Below are 13,601 nucleotides of genomic sequence, written 5' to 3'. Positions count from 1 at the left end.
AATTAAATATGGTAGCTGTATTTGTAAGAGCTTTTATGGAGCTTTGACACAGACATCATCCTTCAGAGGATGCAAACTGGAATTAAATGGCTTTGGTCATGTAACTAGTCCCATGTAAAGGTGAAATGGGATGTTATGAACACTTCCGTTATTATTGGGCCCTTGAGCAGAAAATGTAACCTTTAAAGGGACTGTTCCTGTACTGCAAGTCACTTTGGATAAAGAGTGTCTGTAAAATGACCTTTGTCTCTACTTAAAAATGAAGAAGAAGACAACGACAATATATTTCATTTTAAATAGTCATCCCTTTATTTAGAGTGACACACCACTCGGGTTATTGTCATGGAACAAGTGAGGTCCAATCAAAGCAGCAAACACACAGCTCACAGAAGAACCAAGTTTCCCACTTCCTCATAGAAAAAGTCAGTCCTGGCCACAATACAGAGGCTCTTCCTTCACAGAACTGCCTCTTTTTAAAATTAACTTTAGGTGATAACAATTATTACAGAGTTAAAAATATAAGCCCTGCAACAAATTTGTATTCTTTATGTTCAAGTATCATTTTGTATTTTTCTTTTTTTTTTCATGTTTTATTTTTTGTGTTCTTATTGGTTGCCACCAGACGACACGAGACAGTGGTGATCTCTCTTCAGTCTTTCAGCTTCACCCTGCAGAAAACAATTTCAAATGAAAACAATTTAGTTTTGTAAATAAATAGCCTGGTCATTATAACAAGCACTGCAATTATAATACTACTGATAATAAGAAACGTTACTTGTCATGATGTTGCGGCTACAGTCACACCGGTAACTCCCACTTTCTGTGTGGCATCTTTCTTGGCCTGGTGAGCCTGAAGCACTGCGACAGCCTCCTCCACCTGACAACAGAGACAAATCATCAGTCCTGCAATCCCCAAACCATCTTCACCACAGAGATTCATGCCTCTAATAAGCAGTTCACTTCTAAAATGCCACTGTCATATCTAAATTACATCTCAGGAACAGTCTTTGATAGGCAAAGCATAAATCCTAATAAATGAGTGCACAATATTATGTCCCTGGTCCAGTCAATAGGCTTTGCATTGTTAAAAGCTTGTGACTCTTTACCCATTATTGCACAAAACAGCAGAGCTAGTGTCTGTTACTGGAGGCTTTTATCATAGTTAACGGCTGTCACCTTGGAGCGCAGAGACTCATGGGACTCCAGCATGTGCAGCAGCTCTGAGTTGTCGATCTCAAGCAGCATTCCTGTGATCTTCCCGGCTAGACTGGGGTGCATTGCCTGGATGAGAGGAAACAACCGCTCACCTGAGAGAAAAGAGAATGGGCACATGTAAGACAGACAATAAACAATTAGAGATAGCTACAGGGAAGAATAAAATAAGAAAGTAATTAAAGGGATAGTCCAGGGTGCGAACTACGGGGGAGCTAGGGGGCGCTCGGCTCCCCTTAATAAGACATGGGCTCCCCTGAAAACGTGATATATGAAATTTTGGGGGGTCTCAAAAAATATTGACAATGTGCTATTTTGACGTGCAATTTCAGTTTTGTGTAATGTGATCATCGTGGATTATTATGTGTAAAATTGCAAAAATATCATTCATTTATGCATGACGGCGATTTAAACCTAATTCACTTCAATAAAGATACATGCTATTCTTGTCATGAGCATCAAGGTGTGGGGGCGCTGCGGTGCAAATTCCACTCATGTTTAGTACATGTTAACTCAAAGATTCGTAGAAAAAATATAAACGTTGGACTCTGTGGTCGATTCTGTGTTAAGGTAAGGCATGTTATTCGCAATTATGTGTTGTGGCTGGGTTGTTATAGGTCTCCGTGACTCTCGATATCTTAGGCCAAATTGAACGGAGGAAATATGATATTCTTCTGTAGCCAGACGACGAGTAACTTTAACCGTTGTTCATGTGAACTCAAGTTGATGCTTTGTTTATAGACTATTTGTGGGTGGCTGTTTGTTGTTTCACCTATAAGACAGCCTGATGCTTTGTTTATAGACTATTTGTGGGTGGCTGTTTGTTGTTTCACCTATCAATTCGTGTCGATAGTCCACCACAATTTTTGTTCCAAGAGCTCAAAAATTTGTTCCAAAGTTGTTCCAAGGGTGCGCAAATGACAGAATTTTCATTTTTGGGTGAACTAGTCTATCACATAGAACTCTAATGCACAAAAATGTCCTCGGGAGTATAAGAATATGTTTAGAAAGGCTGAACATGCTTACAGCCTCCTCATCTCACCAAGCATCTGTTTCTGTTCCTGAGGAGGAGCGGCAGCTAACATGGAGGCAGTGAGAGGCTCCTGACCCTGCACGTGAACAGCTGGCTGAGCCTGCAGAAGACAGTAAACCACAAAATGATAATTTGATTGTGTTTTTCAAATCTATATCTTAATTCTAGCAGTGCACAATATTAATATTCTGTCCAGAAAAGTCAATAATTTTAAAGTTCTGGAAGATAACTGATTAATTTCCCTGATTAAGGGGACCTTACTGATTAAGGTCCCCGGTGCATCTACCAACCAAGGAAACGTGAAAAAGATTAACCCAGTAACTTTGTTTTGGTAAGCCTTTTTCTGCAAGCGTCTGAGAAAACGAGCGCGTCTGATTTCGCTCCCTTGGTGACGTGGCAAAGGGATCTCATTATAATATTACCGCCCCTTAATCTGTAAATTTCCAACCACGGCGCCGTTATTGTGTTTTCGCAAGCGACAACGGTGAATTAGTTCTAATGCCATGGCGAACGTTTGAGCAAAACATGCTAACTGTTCTGTCTTTGTCTGCACAGACAAGCACAGAACACTATTTAGAGTCCCAGCCTCAGAGGAGACAAGAGAGCAGTGGATTTATTGATTTATTTACTGTATATTGCTGCTGCCACACGGTGTAATGCCATGGCGAAAGTTTGAGCAAAACATGCTAACTGTTCTGCCTTTGGCTGCACAGACGAGCACAGAACACTGTTTAGAGTCCCAGCCTCAGAGGATACAAGAGAGCAGTGGATTTATTGATTTATTTACTGTATATTGCTGCTGCCACATAGATCTAAAATAAACATGCGATTTATTTCTCAGCTGTTTACCTTTTTTGTAACTCGTGTGTTTTTAACGTAAATTTCTGTGTGAAAGAGAACTTCGTTTAGTACTCACATGCTGTGACAGCCGCTTTCTGTCCGTGTGCTTCGGATGTGTGCACTCAGAAAACCGTATATCAGAAGTTTAAACTCATATGGTTTAAAACGCATGATTTCAGCGCGATAAACATGATAATCAGAACCAAAACAGATGTTTTTTTAGCAGGTACAAGCTGTAATGGCGCAGCTCTATTCTGGAGTGCTGAAAGCTGAAACTTCACAGACACATTCTGGGGACACCAGAGACTTATATTACATATTGTAAAAAAATATGTTTCCTTTAAGTTATTAGTGTTTTTAAAGATACGATACCTATATATTGTGCAACCCTACTTAATTCATTTACCATGCTCTCTAACATATTTTTGAACTTTACCCATATGACTGTTCTTTACATGGCAATGTTTTATGACAAAAAATGTATTCTATTCCTGTTTATAACTAAAATTAGACATGTTTTACCTTTCTGATTGAATATGTATCAGTGAATTAAATATACAATCCATAACATCAGAAACAGAACGACTGGACAACTAGAATTACTGAGTCAAAGGTGTAGTTTTTATTTACGTGCAGTATATGACTGCATATTACCTGTTGCAGAGTAATAGGCTGCACGACCTGAGGATGAGTGTTTCGTACGGCAGTGGCATACTTGTATGGGGGCATGGCACGTGGGGTCGTCACCCCCATGGCAGGGCGGGGACCCATTGGTTGGCTACTGCCTCCTAGTTGTAGAAAGAAGTAAATAACATTAAAACTATGGCCAGGACAGAATGATCACCAAACTCACTTGTTGTAATCAATAAATGTGTAGTCTGTGGTGTTATTCAATGGAATTACATGATCAGGTAAATACCAACTAGAACCAATAGATATACATTATTATTAAAATAAACTAAAACCTGAATCATAATCTATGACACCATTAACCAACTATACTAAATATAATTTGATGTGATAGTGGACATTTTTTAGGTGTCTGGGTCTGGAAAACAGGTCAAAGTTTGTCACAACAGGGTTTGTCACAACACAAAGTTTGTCACAACATCACATCAGTAGTGGGTGGGTTTTCTCACCCACTCTCTGTGCACCTGTGGGGATCCCGCGTGGGCCTTGGGTGGAAGCACTGGGAGCCAGGTGGCGTATGTTGGCACGGGGCCCTGGTTGGCGCAAGGAGCTGGGCATGCCCTGGAAGCCACCCTGACCTCTGCCACCCTGCTGTTGCCAGCGAGGGTTTGGGCGCATCTGGGTGAGCTGGTTTGGTGCATAGTATGTTGTTCTGTTCTGGGCCTGTGATGCATTAGAAGGAAACAAAAGATATAATCGGAAAGTTTATTAATCATTGAATGGAACATTTTACTACTTCAGAGACCTTATTTATTTATTGATTTATAATCTATATATTTATTGATATACTTTTGATATACAATGAAGTCCAATTCAGCCAGAAAAGAAAATAATGCTGTGACGAGAGGGGCGGGGCCGAGAGCCGTGGGAACGGAGCGAGGCCGGTGGAGTAAATGCTAATGCGCGACACCTGCGCCACTCACCGGTCTCGAGTCCCACGGAGGAGCTCCGGAAGGATAAAAGGAGGAGCTACGACAGTGAAAGACGAGAGAGGACCAGGCCTGGACTTTATTTTGTGTGCGGCAGTCGTCCGCGAGGATTTTGTGTTTGTTTATTTTATTAAAGTTTTCTTTGAGCGTTAAAAAAATAATAATAATAAATAAATAAAATCCAGGCCTGGTCCTCTCTCGTCCAACACTGTCGTCACTCCTCCTTTTATCCTTCCGGAGCTCCTCCGTGGGACTCGAGACCGGTGAGTGGTGCAGGTGTCGCGCATTAGCATTTACTCCACCGGCCTCGCTCCGTTCCCACGGCTCTCGGCCCCGCCCCTCTCGTCACAAATGCTTTGGTGAATAATTATGACATAAAAGTCATATTTGTGGGAAGTCGAAATTATGAGATAAAAGGTCAAAATTATGATATACTAAGACATCATTATGACATTAGTTGAACTTATGAGTAAAAGTGAAAATTGTGGAATAAACCGATGAGATAAAAATTCTACTTTTGTGATTATGAATTAGTATGTTATAATTATGATTTTCAATGTCATTATTTTTTACTTTTTGTGCCATAATTATGACTTTTTCTATCTCATAATTATGACTTAGTATCTCATAATTTTTTGTCACAATTTTTACTTTTTATTTCATAATTATAACTTAGTATCTCATAATTTTTACTTTTTATGTGATAATTATGACTTTCTATCTCACAATTATGACTTTTTATCTCACAATTTTGACTTTTTATGTCATTATTAGATTTATTATAATAATTTTGACTGGGTATCTCATAATGTTTTTAATTTTATGTCATAATTATGATTTACCAAAGATGATTTTTTTTCTTCTATGGTGGAAATGGCCTTCCATAATATAACAGCGAGGTCTTGAAAAAAATTATTAAAATATTTAAATAAATTTTTTTCTTTTATAAACTATAAAATGTTTCCAGGTTTAAATGGGATTTAAATCCCATGTTTTCATTGTTGTCTAAGACTTTTGGATTTCATCCACCTGTGGCATAGCTGGCATAAAGTAACCACCGGCAGGCTGGAACTGGTTGATGATAGCATTGGCAGGCATGGCCCTCATGCCAGCAATACGCTGCATGTACTGGTTGGTCAGATGAGCTTTGCGTTCTTCTTTGCGTTGGGCCAGGGCTACGTACAGTGGTTTAGAGCCCACAATACGCCCGTTCATCTCTGTCACAGCCTTTGTGGCCTCCTCAGGTGAGGAGAAACACACAAAGCCAAAACCTTTGGACCTGCCATCCTCCAGCATCACCTACAGCAAGATATAGATTACATAAGATCTCACCTCTTCCTTCCATCAGTTTAAGTCAAAGATATAAATCCCACAGAAGCAGAATACTGTATAACTGGATCAAATATAGCCTCTTTGCATCTTCAAATTGATTTCATATGGTGCCTTCTAAAAACAAACAAATATGACAATGTACGTAAAAATGTAAATATGTAAGGAATATTACTTGTTGGGTTTAAATGTCTTTAAATCCCAGGTAACATCTCATTTAAACTACCTCAGTTTTTAAAATCAATCGTGAGAATGTGCCACCCAGGATCATGTTATTATAAACAGCAAAAATACCTCGTTTAATCACGCAAAGAAAGAAGGTGTAACTTTTATTCTGGCTGTAGTATTATTGCTGCCGCCATGTTGTGAATGCGCTGTGTGATTCGTTGTGAAATCGAAACTACTTTGTTTGGTCTTCCAAAAGAGGACGATATCTGCTTCGTCATGCCTGGAGCTGATCCGTGCTGGTTGCTGAGGAAATACAACAACTTTGCGCTGTGGCTCGCCGGATTGGCTTTCACTGTGGACGAAGCAGAGTCCAGCCCGGAGTCGTCACATGTGGTTGCCGCAAGCCCTCCTTACGCTCCTTCGTCGAATCTGAATGCCTCGTTTATAATGGGTTTTCATGTTTTTGAATCATCGCTCCGGCCTGACAGGGCATCATTACAATATGGCAAGGGGCGTAACATTTCCGTCACACGCTTGAGGTATTCGGCCAATCACAACGCACTGGATAGCTGGCAAATCACAGCACACCTCGCTTTTTCAGACCGATGAGCTTTGTAAAAATCGACGTGTTTCAGAAAGGTGGGGCATAGAGGAGAAACAATAATGTACAGTATGTGGAAAATAATGTGTTTTTTTAACCTTAAACCGCATAAACACATTTCATTACACCAAATACACAAAATAATGTTCTTTTTAGCAGCATCATATGACCCCTTTAAGATGAACAAAATTCTTCCTTGAAGTGACCTACGCATGTACTGCTCCCTAATGACCTTGTGGAAGGGTGGAAAAGCCCTTCAAATACCATCCCCTTCCCACTGTGCCCTTCAATGGTGCAAAAATGTTGTTTGGAATTTGTCCAAAGTGCTCAAACAGAAATAGACTGTAAACAGTCTCCCTTTGACCCACCTTGGCACTGGTAATGGAGCCGAAAGGAGAGAACTCTTTACGAAGTTTCTCATCATCGATGGTGTCATCAAGATTCTTGATATACAAGTTTACACCCTGTAAACACAAATATACACACAAATTGATACAAATGACTTTTTTTTTACTAAATACACAACCACACACACGAAGACACAACAAAGCAGTTCATTACCTGATATCTGCTGATTCTTTCCTGTTTGAGCTGTTCAAACTTCCTCTTGAGTTCAGCTTGTCTCTCCATCTTTTTCTGTGCTCGGGCAACAAACACCGTCTTACCACTGAGCTCTGTACCATTCACCTCTTCCACAGCCTGAGACAGAAATAACATCACACTAAATCACCTTTCTGTTCATCTCTTTATCTGTCAGTCCATCCATCTATCTAGCCAATGAAAGTTCAATGACAATGTCAGTGCATCAATACAGTCATTTCCATGCTAATTTTAAACATGTTTTAGCATCAGCTGATTAGCTGATTTGCATTATGTGCAAATCATAGTATAAATTCACTGTACCTTGTTAGCATCTTCGTGATTCTCGTAACTCACAAACCCAAATCCACGAGATTTCCCTGTGGGGTCAGTCATGACCTTCACACTCAGAGTTTTACCTGCAGGTAGAAACAAAATCTTCAGAGAATAAGTCCCGACTACAAGGCTACCACCACTACATTCTCTCAAACTCACCATATTTATCAAAGAGCTCCTTCAGTCTCTGATCATCCATGTCCTCGCCGAAGTTCTTGATGTAAACATTTGTGAATTCTTTGGCTTTGGCACCCATCTCTGCTTCCCTCTCCTTCCTGGACTTGAAACGCCCCACAAACCTACAAAAAACAGCGGAGACAGAAACGTGACTGTGCAGAAATTAAATGAAATACAGACTCAGACCGACAGCTGCAGACCAACCAACCACAGACACAAAACAGCTGCAGCAGCGACAAAACCGACTTATAAACACTAAAATGCTAGAAGACTAGCAGAAGATATTTTATAATAAAGTCAGAAGGGTCTAAAATAATGCTGCACCCCACTGACTTTAATTTTACAGACAAAACAGAGACATTTTTCAAAATAATACTTTTGCACTCCACAGAAGTAAGAAAGACATATGGGTTTGGAACAACATGAGGGTGAGTAAATGATTCTGAGCCTTTGAATCTGATTGGTCAACAAACTTTCAGTCAAATTTCTTCTCTATAACATTAGTGATTGACAACTACACACTGTCCTTATCAATCAACAAATCAATGGACCTGCTTCCTGTCACATGACCCTGCTTGGACACTCACACCTTGCGGTCGTTCAGCAACATGCCATTCATTTTCTCGATGGCGCGGTCGGCTGCGTCCTGAGTTTCAAAATGCACAAAGGCGTAACCCTTAGATCCGTTCTCGTCACACACCACCTGTTGAGATGGCATCAAGAATCGGATTACAGAGTGTTTTTCTTATGCAGCTGAACTACCACAGCTTCTCTGATGTGTGAACTAATCCACTATTTATTGCTTGAATAGAGAAACTATTAAAGAAAAAGAAACTAAATATAGAAACACCTTCCTCCGTGACTATATATTGTGAGCATAACTAAAAAAAAAATTTCAGACTGCTTGTCTGAACATCATTATTTTTGCATTATTTTTTCAAATGTTTGCCACTAATGACACAGAAAATCACCTTTTGCCTTTAAGAAACAAATAAATGTTGTACATCCAAATAGTTATACAACATGGCAAGAGCCAGATATTAGGCTAAGACTGTGGTTCTCAACCTTTCTGACTGGAAAAATTGATAATAATGAACCACAATTCAGTTTGTGATTGCAGACATTTCAAGAACTGTATGTTCAAAGAAAATTGAAGGGGGACTGAAGAAGAAAAAAATAAATACCATTGTATGTTTTTTGTTTTGTTTTTTACTTTTCTGTTAAGTTAGAATATTTTAATACATTAAAAATAATATTAATTCACCTCAGTTTTGACTAGATGTGTAGTTACTGTGTTTTGGCTTTGGAGGGCAGCCCAGTACATAAATAAAATAATAATAATACAAATAATTAATGTATTAATTTCTATTCTGAAGTTAATTAATTAACTTCTGAAGATCTAAAAGTCACCTTGCAGGACAGGATGTTTCCGAAAGCAGAAAAGGTGTCATATAGGGCCTTGTTGTCAATGGACTTGTCCAGATTTTTGATGAAGACGTTTCCAACCCCGGACTTCCTAAGTGACGGATCTCTTTGTGACCACATGATTCTGATCGGCTTTCCTTTGACCACATCAAAGTTCATTGTGTCCAAAGCTCTCTCCGCTGAAACCACAAAAACATGAGACATAAGACATCTCTGCTCTTCTACCTCAGCACCTAAATTACTAACAATTACTAGAGAGTCAAAACTTGCCATAACCAACATAAGTCTCTGAATTAATGATGAATTATATATTTCAATCCATAGAGTGAGCATGTTCAGATACTCAAACATATTAACCACAACAAGCTTGAAACTTGAAACTAGAAAGCCCCATGAAACTGTACTCTAATATTCCCTGATGATACACACGTACATCACAGAGATATCTATTTGACGTCTGCATTTACATCTACAAGATATATTTTTTAGAGTTCATCTGCAATATGTCTATAGGACGTTTCCTATCAGATGTCAAATAGATGTTTAGAAGATGTCTTTAAGATGTTTATGATTTAGAATGTATGTAAAACTGATGTCTGAAAGACGTCTATCAGATGATTGTACACAGCAGATGCTTTCCAGATGAAGACGATCTTGCAGACGTACGTGAGCTATCTGGGTTACATGTAAACATTACATGTTAAGGTCTACTGCCAAGATATGTTAAGATGATTAGAACTGTATATTTATAAGAATTTCCATGTTTTAAAACATAGACTGAAACACACACACACACAAAACAGTTAGAATTTAAGCTAAATGTCTCTCATTATTTGTATGACCTGGCAGCACAACAAAGCAGAACTCCAGGGACATATCATTAGATCCATACCAGGTCTCAGAAAACATTTTTACAGACCTCAAAATAGTACTGAACCTACCAAATTTAACCTTCACTGATATTTATATATATTTAATCCACAATCCATCTCGTCATAGTCTTACCAGTACTCTGTATACTGTTGCTATATATGAAGATTAAATACATATTTATGACTGGATTAAATACATATTTATGTCTGGTAAAGTCTGAAGACTCAAACAGATGAATATTAGATTTAAGGTTTGTCAGAAGCTTTTTGAAATTACTTTCTAATCAAACTGATGGCATATGAGAGACCAGCCACCTATTGTAATGCATTATGATGGGTTTCTCTCTCTCTCTTTTAAACCTCATAGCCCTCCCCCCGACACACACACACACACACACTAAGCACTAAAAAATGTCTGGTGAACAAAATGGAGCAGCCTTGTGTCTGCTGCCCTCAGCAGTTTGCAGTGTGACTGTATTGAACATGGAGCTCAGAGCTGGTGGGATCACCCAGAGAGAGAGAGAGCGAGAGAGAGACCACTGCAAACAACAACTTTCAGCAAGCACAGGACAGTATAAACAACCTTTTTTACCATCAGTGTAGCAGTTTCTGGTTTGAAGCAAAACTTTCATTTATATTTTAACTCATTTAGGATACGCATGCACTGACAGAATATAGCTGTCAAATTAATAGACAATATCAGTAGTAAGCCGTCATCACTGAATAAGCAGAAGCATGGCGTGGCTGCCCTATGAATTTGTCTGTCAGCTTGTTTCTTCACACACCTTTCAGAAAAGACAGGCACAGTGCAGGCAGCCCTCACTGACTCTATATTTAGCAGTGTTGGGTCCTTTGAGCAATGTGCTGGCAGGCAGCATGTGTTCAAGGCTCTGTGTCCATTGATGGGGCTGAAACACTGGAATGTGTGTGGATGAAGATTGCCAGTGCCGGCAACTGTTTACAAATGCAGCTGTTACATGCTGAAGACCAAACCATGTGCTTGAGCACATTTGCTGAGCATATGCGTGCTGTAAACTACTATTGTACTGACACAATGTGCAAAAACAATCTAAAGCCTCGTTACACTTCCAGATGTACATCCTACAGTGGTCACCAACCACTTTTGTCTCTTATATGTAAACATGTTGACTTTCAGTTGCCATTCTGAGTTACTAAATGGAGGTGAGCAAGTTCAACTCTGACCTTTTAACCTTTGTGCTGTGAAAGAGGAGGGCAGAATCGAGCATGAGTTGTTTACGAAGCATTTAGCACAGGAGACAGATATTTCAGATTCACCTCTCTGTTGAACAAATTACATTTAAGATACATAAAAATATAAGTTATTTTAAACTAATATTTCACAATATTAGTGTTTTTACTGAATTTCTGATCAAATAAATGCAGCCTTGGTGAGCATAAGAGACTTCTTTAAAAAACCTTAAAAATCACTGACTCCACACTTTTGAACGGTATACATTTGTTCATTATGTATTACATAATTTGTGCTGGTTGAACAAACAAATATTTACCAAAATGACTCAAATAAATGATGAATTCAGCAAGGAATGAAAAAACCTATTTAGTATGAGGCTTAAAAGTTGTAAAACTGTGCAGATTACTTGAAAATGTAGGAAAGGGAACAAAAACAAACAAATTAACACTTAGGCTGATGATACACGGGGCAACTTTTTGAGCAATTTTGCCGGGCAACTTTTTTTGAGCAATGTTGCTTGGGCACTTTCCTATTGAGAATGGGTAACAAATTTCTATCTGGATACTTTAGATCGGTTGTGGGCCCTGTGTCTCACCTGGTTGCCCATTGATGGCAACATTGCCCAAAGTTGCCCTGCAACATTGCTCAAAAAGTTGCCCCATGTATCATCAGCCTTACTGTCTCATTATTAGATTGAATCATTAGATTCATAGAAACAAAGCTGAAAGTGCTTTACAATTGTATTATCCCCTCCTGACACTTTAAATAGCACAAATAGGTCATGCCAAGTTGCAAAATGTGGGCTAACACACTCTCTCTCACACACACACACACAGACACACACACACACACACACAAGCATCGTTCCCCTTGATATACCTAGTGTTCTTTACAGAGCTAAAACATGGAAGTATCCTAATGATCAGGTTTGCTTCTATCTAGAATGTCTCATATAAGGTTTATAGATGTAGGACACTCTCACTATATGTGGGTCAAACAGAACATTCAATTCTAGTCTAGTTCTTTATTCTAATTATAGGTTATAATTGAGACTGCTTGGCTCTATTGAGTGTTGAGCTTTTTAAAATAAAATTTTCCAAAACTTTTCCATTTTTTTTTCAGACAGAATATGAACAGAATGCATGAAAGTTTTTCATGAAAACTCTGGATGTGTTTCAAGAATGGACAAGGCTAGGCAAGCTCAACAGAACAAAATATCAGTCCTCCACAGGGTGCATGGCATCAGTGATTCATACATACATGCCATGCTGCATACTCAACCTTTGTATCACTAAGTGAAGATATTATTTCAGGACAAGTGAAATGATACAGCATGATACAGTAGTTGTACAGCAAGCTGATTTAATATAATTTAATATTTGTAACTTTGAAATGCAATTCATTTTATCTGTATGGTGTTTTTCACAACACATTTAGTGCCTTAGTTAGTTAGTTAGTTAGTTAGTTAATGCCTTACAAATCCCTGGGTGTGCAAACCAAGCCTGATAATGGGATGCTGAAATTAACCAGTATCAATTTTATGTTACTAGTAGGTTAATGATTAATAATACAGGATATAATATTTTAGAATACTTTTTTATCCAAAGCGTCTTACATTGCATTCTAGGTATCAAACCTGGGAATCAAACCTATGACCTTGCCATTACTTGTGCCATGCTTGAGCTACAGGAATGTAGACATTAGGGTTGGGCCGATAGACGATGCCATCGTCCATCGCCGATGGCTGACAGACATCACGATGTTGAGCCGGCATCGTGATCCACCCCCCATACCCCCCGCAATCCACCGCATCCCAATTCCGTGTTCAGAAAGGAAATTAAGTGTACTACAGAACCCCTAAAGGGAATAAATAGCCAACGAGATGAGAGGATAAAAAAAATATTTCAGTACTTTCTCTCGCAGTTATATCGTTGGGTAATTATACTGTATATAAATTGCGGGCATCAGGGAGCCGCTACTAATATGCAGGGCATTGAAACCGCTTTCGAATGCATGCTCTCATTTTACCTTCACTTTCGAGATTCGCGATCACACGGACTCTATACTATAGAGCGGCAGTACTGGTAGGTAGGCTACTGCGCTACCACACATTTTACAAGATTAGATATTTGTAAGTGGTGCTCAGTATCTGCAAATCATTCACCCCCCCGTACTAAAAACGTACTAGTATCTTATG

The 13,601-nt window shown here is 39.0% G+C and overlaps 1 protein-coding gene across 2 annotated transcripts in view; it reads right to left on the bottom strand.

The window, feature by feature from the left end:
- Window positions 1-285: 285 nt before the first annotated feature.
- The window catches only part of LOC107654874 (polyadenylate-binding protein 4-like), a 19,190-nt gene continuing 5,874 nt past the window's right edge, over window positions 286-13,601 (bottom strand). Inside the window, exons 2-14 of one of the 2 annotated variants that reach the window (XM_016442171.1) lie at window positions 9,305-9,498; window positions 8,482-8,597; window positions 7,877-8,016; window positions 7,706-7,800; window positions 7,364-7,501; window positions 7,171-7,266; window positions 5,734-6,003; window positions 4,240-4,438; window positions 3,740-3,873; window positions 2,255-2,345; window positions 1,177-1,307; window positions 776-877; window positions 286-668 (exon numbers count right to left, since the gene is read on the bottom strand). In XM_016442171.1, the coding sequence (XP_016297657.1) occupies window positions 779-877; window positions 1,177-1,307; window positions 2,255-2,345; window positions 3,740-3,873; window positions 4,240-4,438; window positions 5,734-6,003; window positions 7,171-7,266; window positions 7,364-7,501; window positions 7,706-7,800; window positions 7,877-8,016; window positions 8,482-8,597; window positions 9,305-9,498 (1,703 nt within the window). In that variant the 3' untranslated portion in view covers window positions 286-668; window positions 776-778. Of the gene's footprint in view, window positions 669-775; window positions 878-1,176; window positions 1,308-2,254; window positions 2,346-3,739; window positions 3,874-4,224; window positions 4,439-5,733; window positions 6,004-7,170; window positions 7,267-7,363; window positions 7,502-7,705; window positions 7,801-7,876; window positions 8,017-8,481; window positions 8,598-9,304; window positions 9,499-13,601 lie in introns of both variants that reach the window. The other variant, XM_016442170.1, reaches the window with a different exon arrangement.

This window comes from Sinocyclocheilus anshuiensis, unplaced genomic scaffold, assembly GCF_001515605.1.
Source record: "Sinocyclocheilus anshuiensis isolate Anshui unplaced genomic scaffold, SAMN03320099.WGS_v1.1 scaffold335, whole genome shotgun sequence".
Taxonomy (NCBI): Eukaryota; Metazoa; Chordata; class Actinopteri; order Cypriniformes; family Cyprinidae; genus Sinocyclocheilus; species Sinocyclocheilus anshuiensis.
The sequence above is the reverse complement of the archived record's forward strand: the minus strand, read 5'-3'. Positions and strand labels throughout refer to the sequence as shown.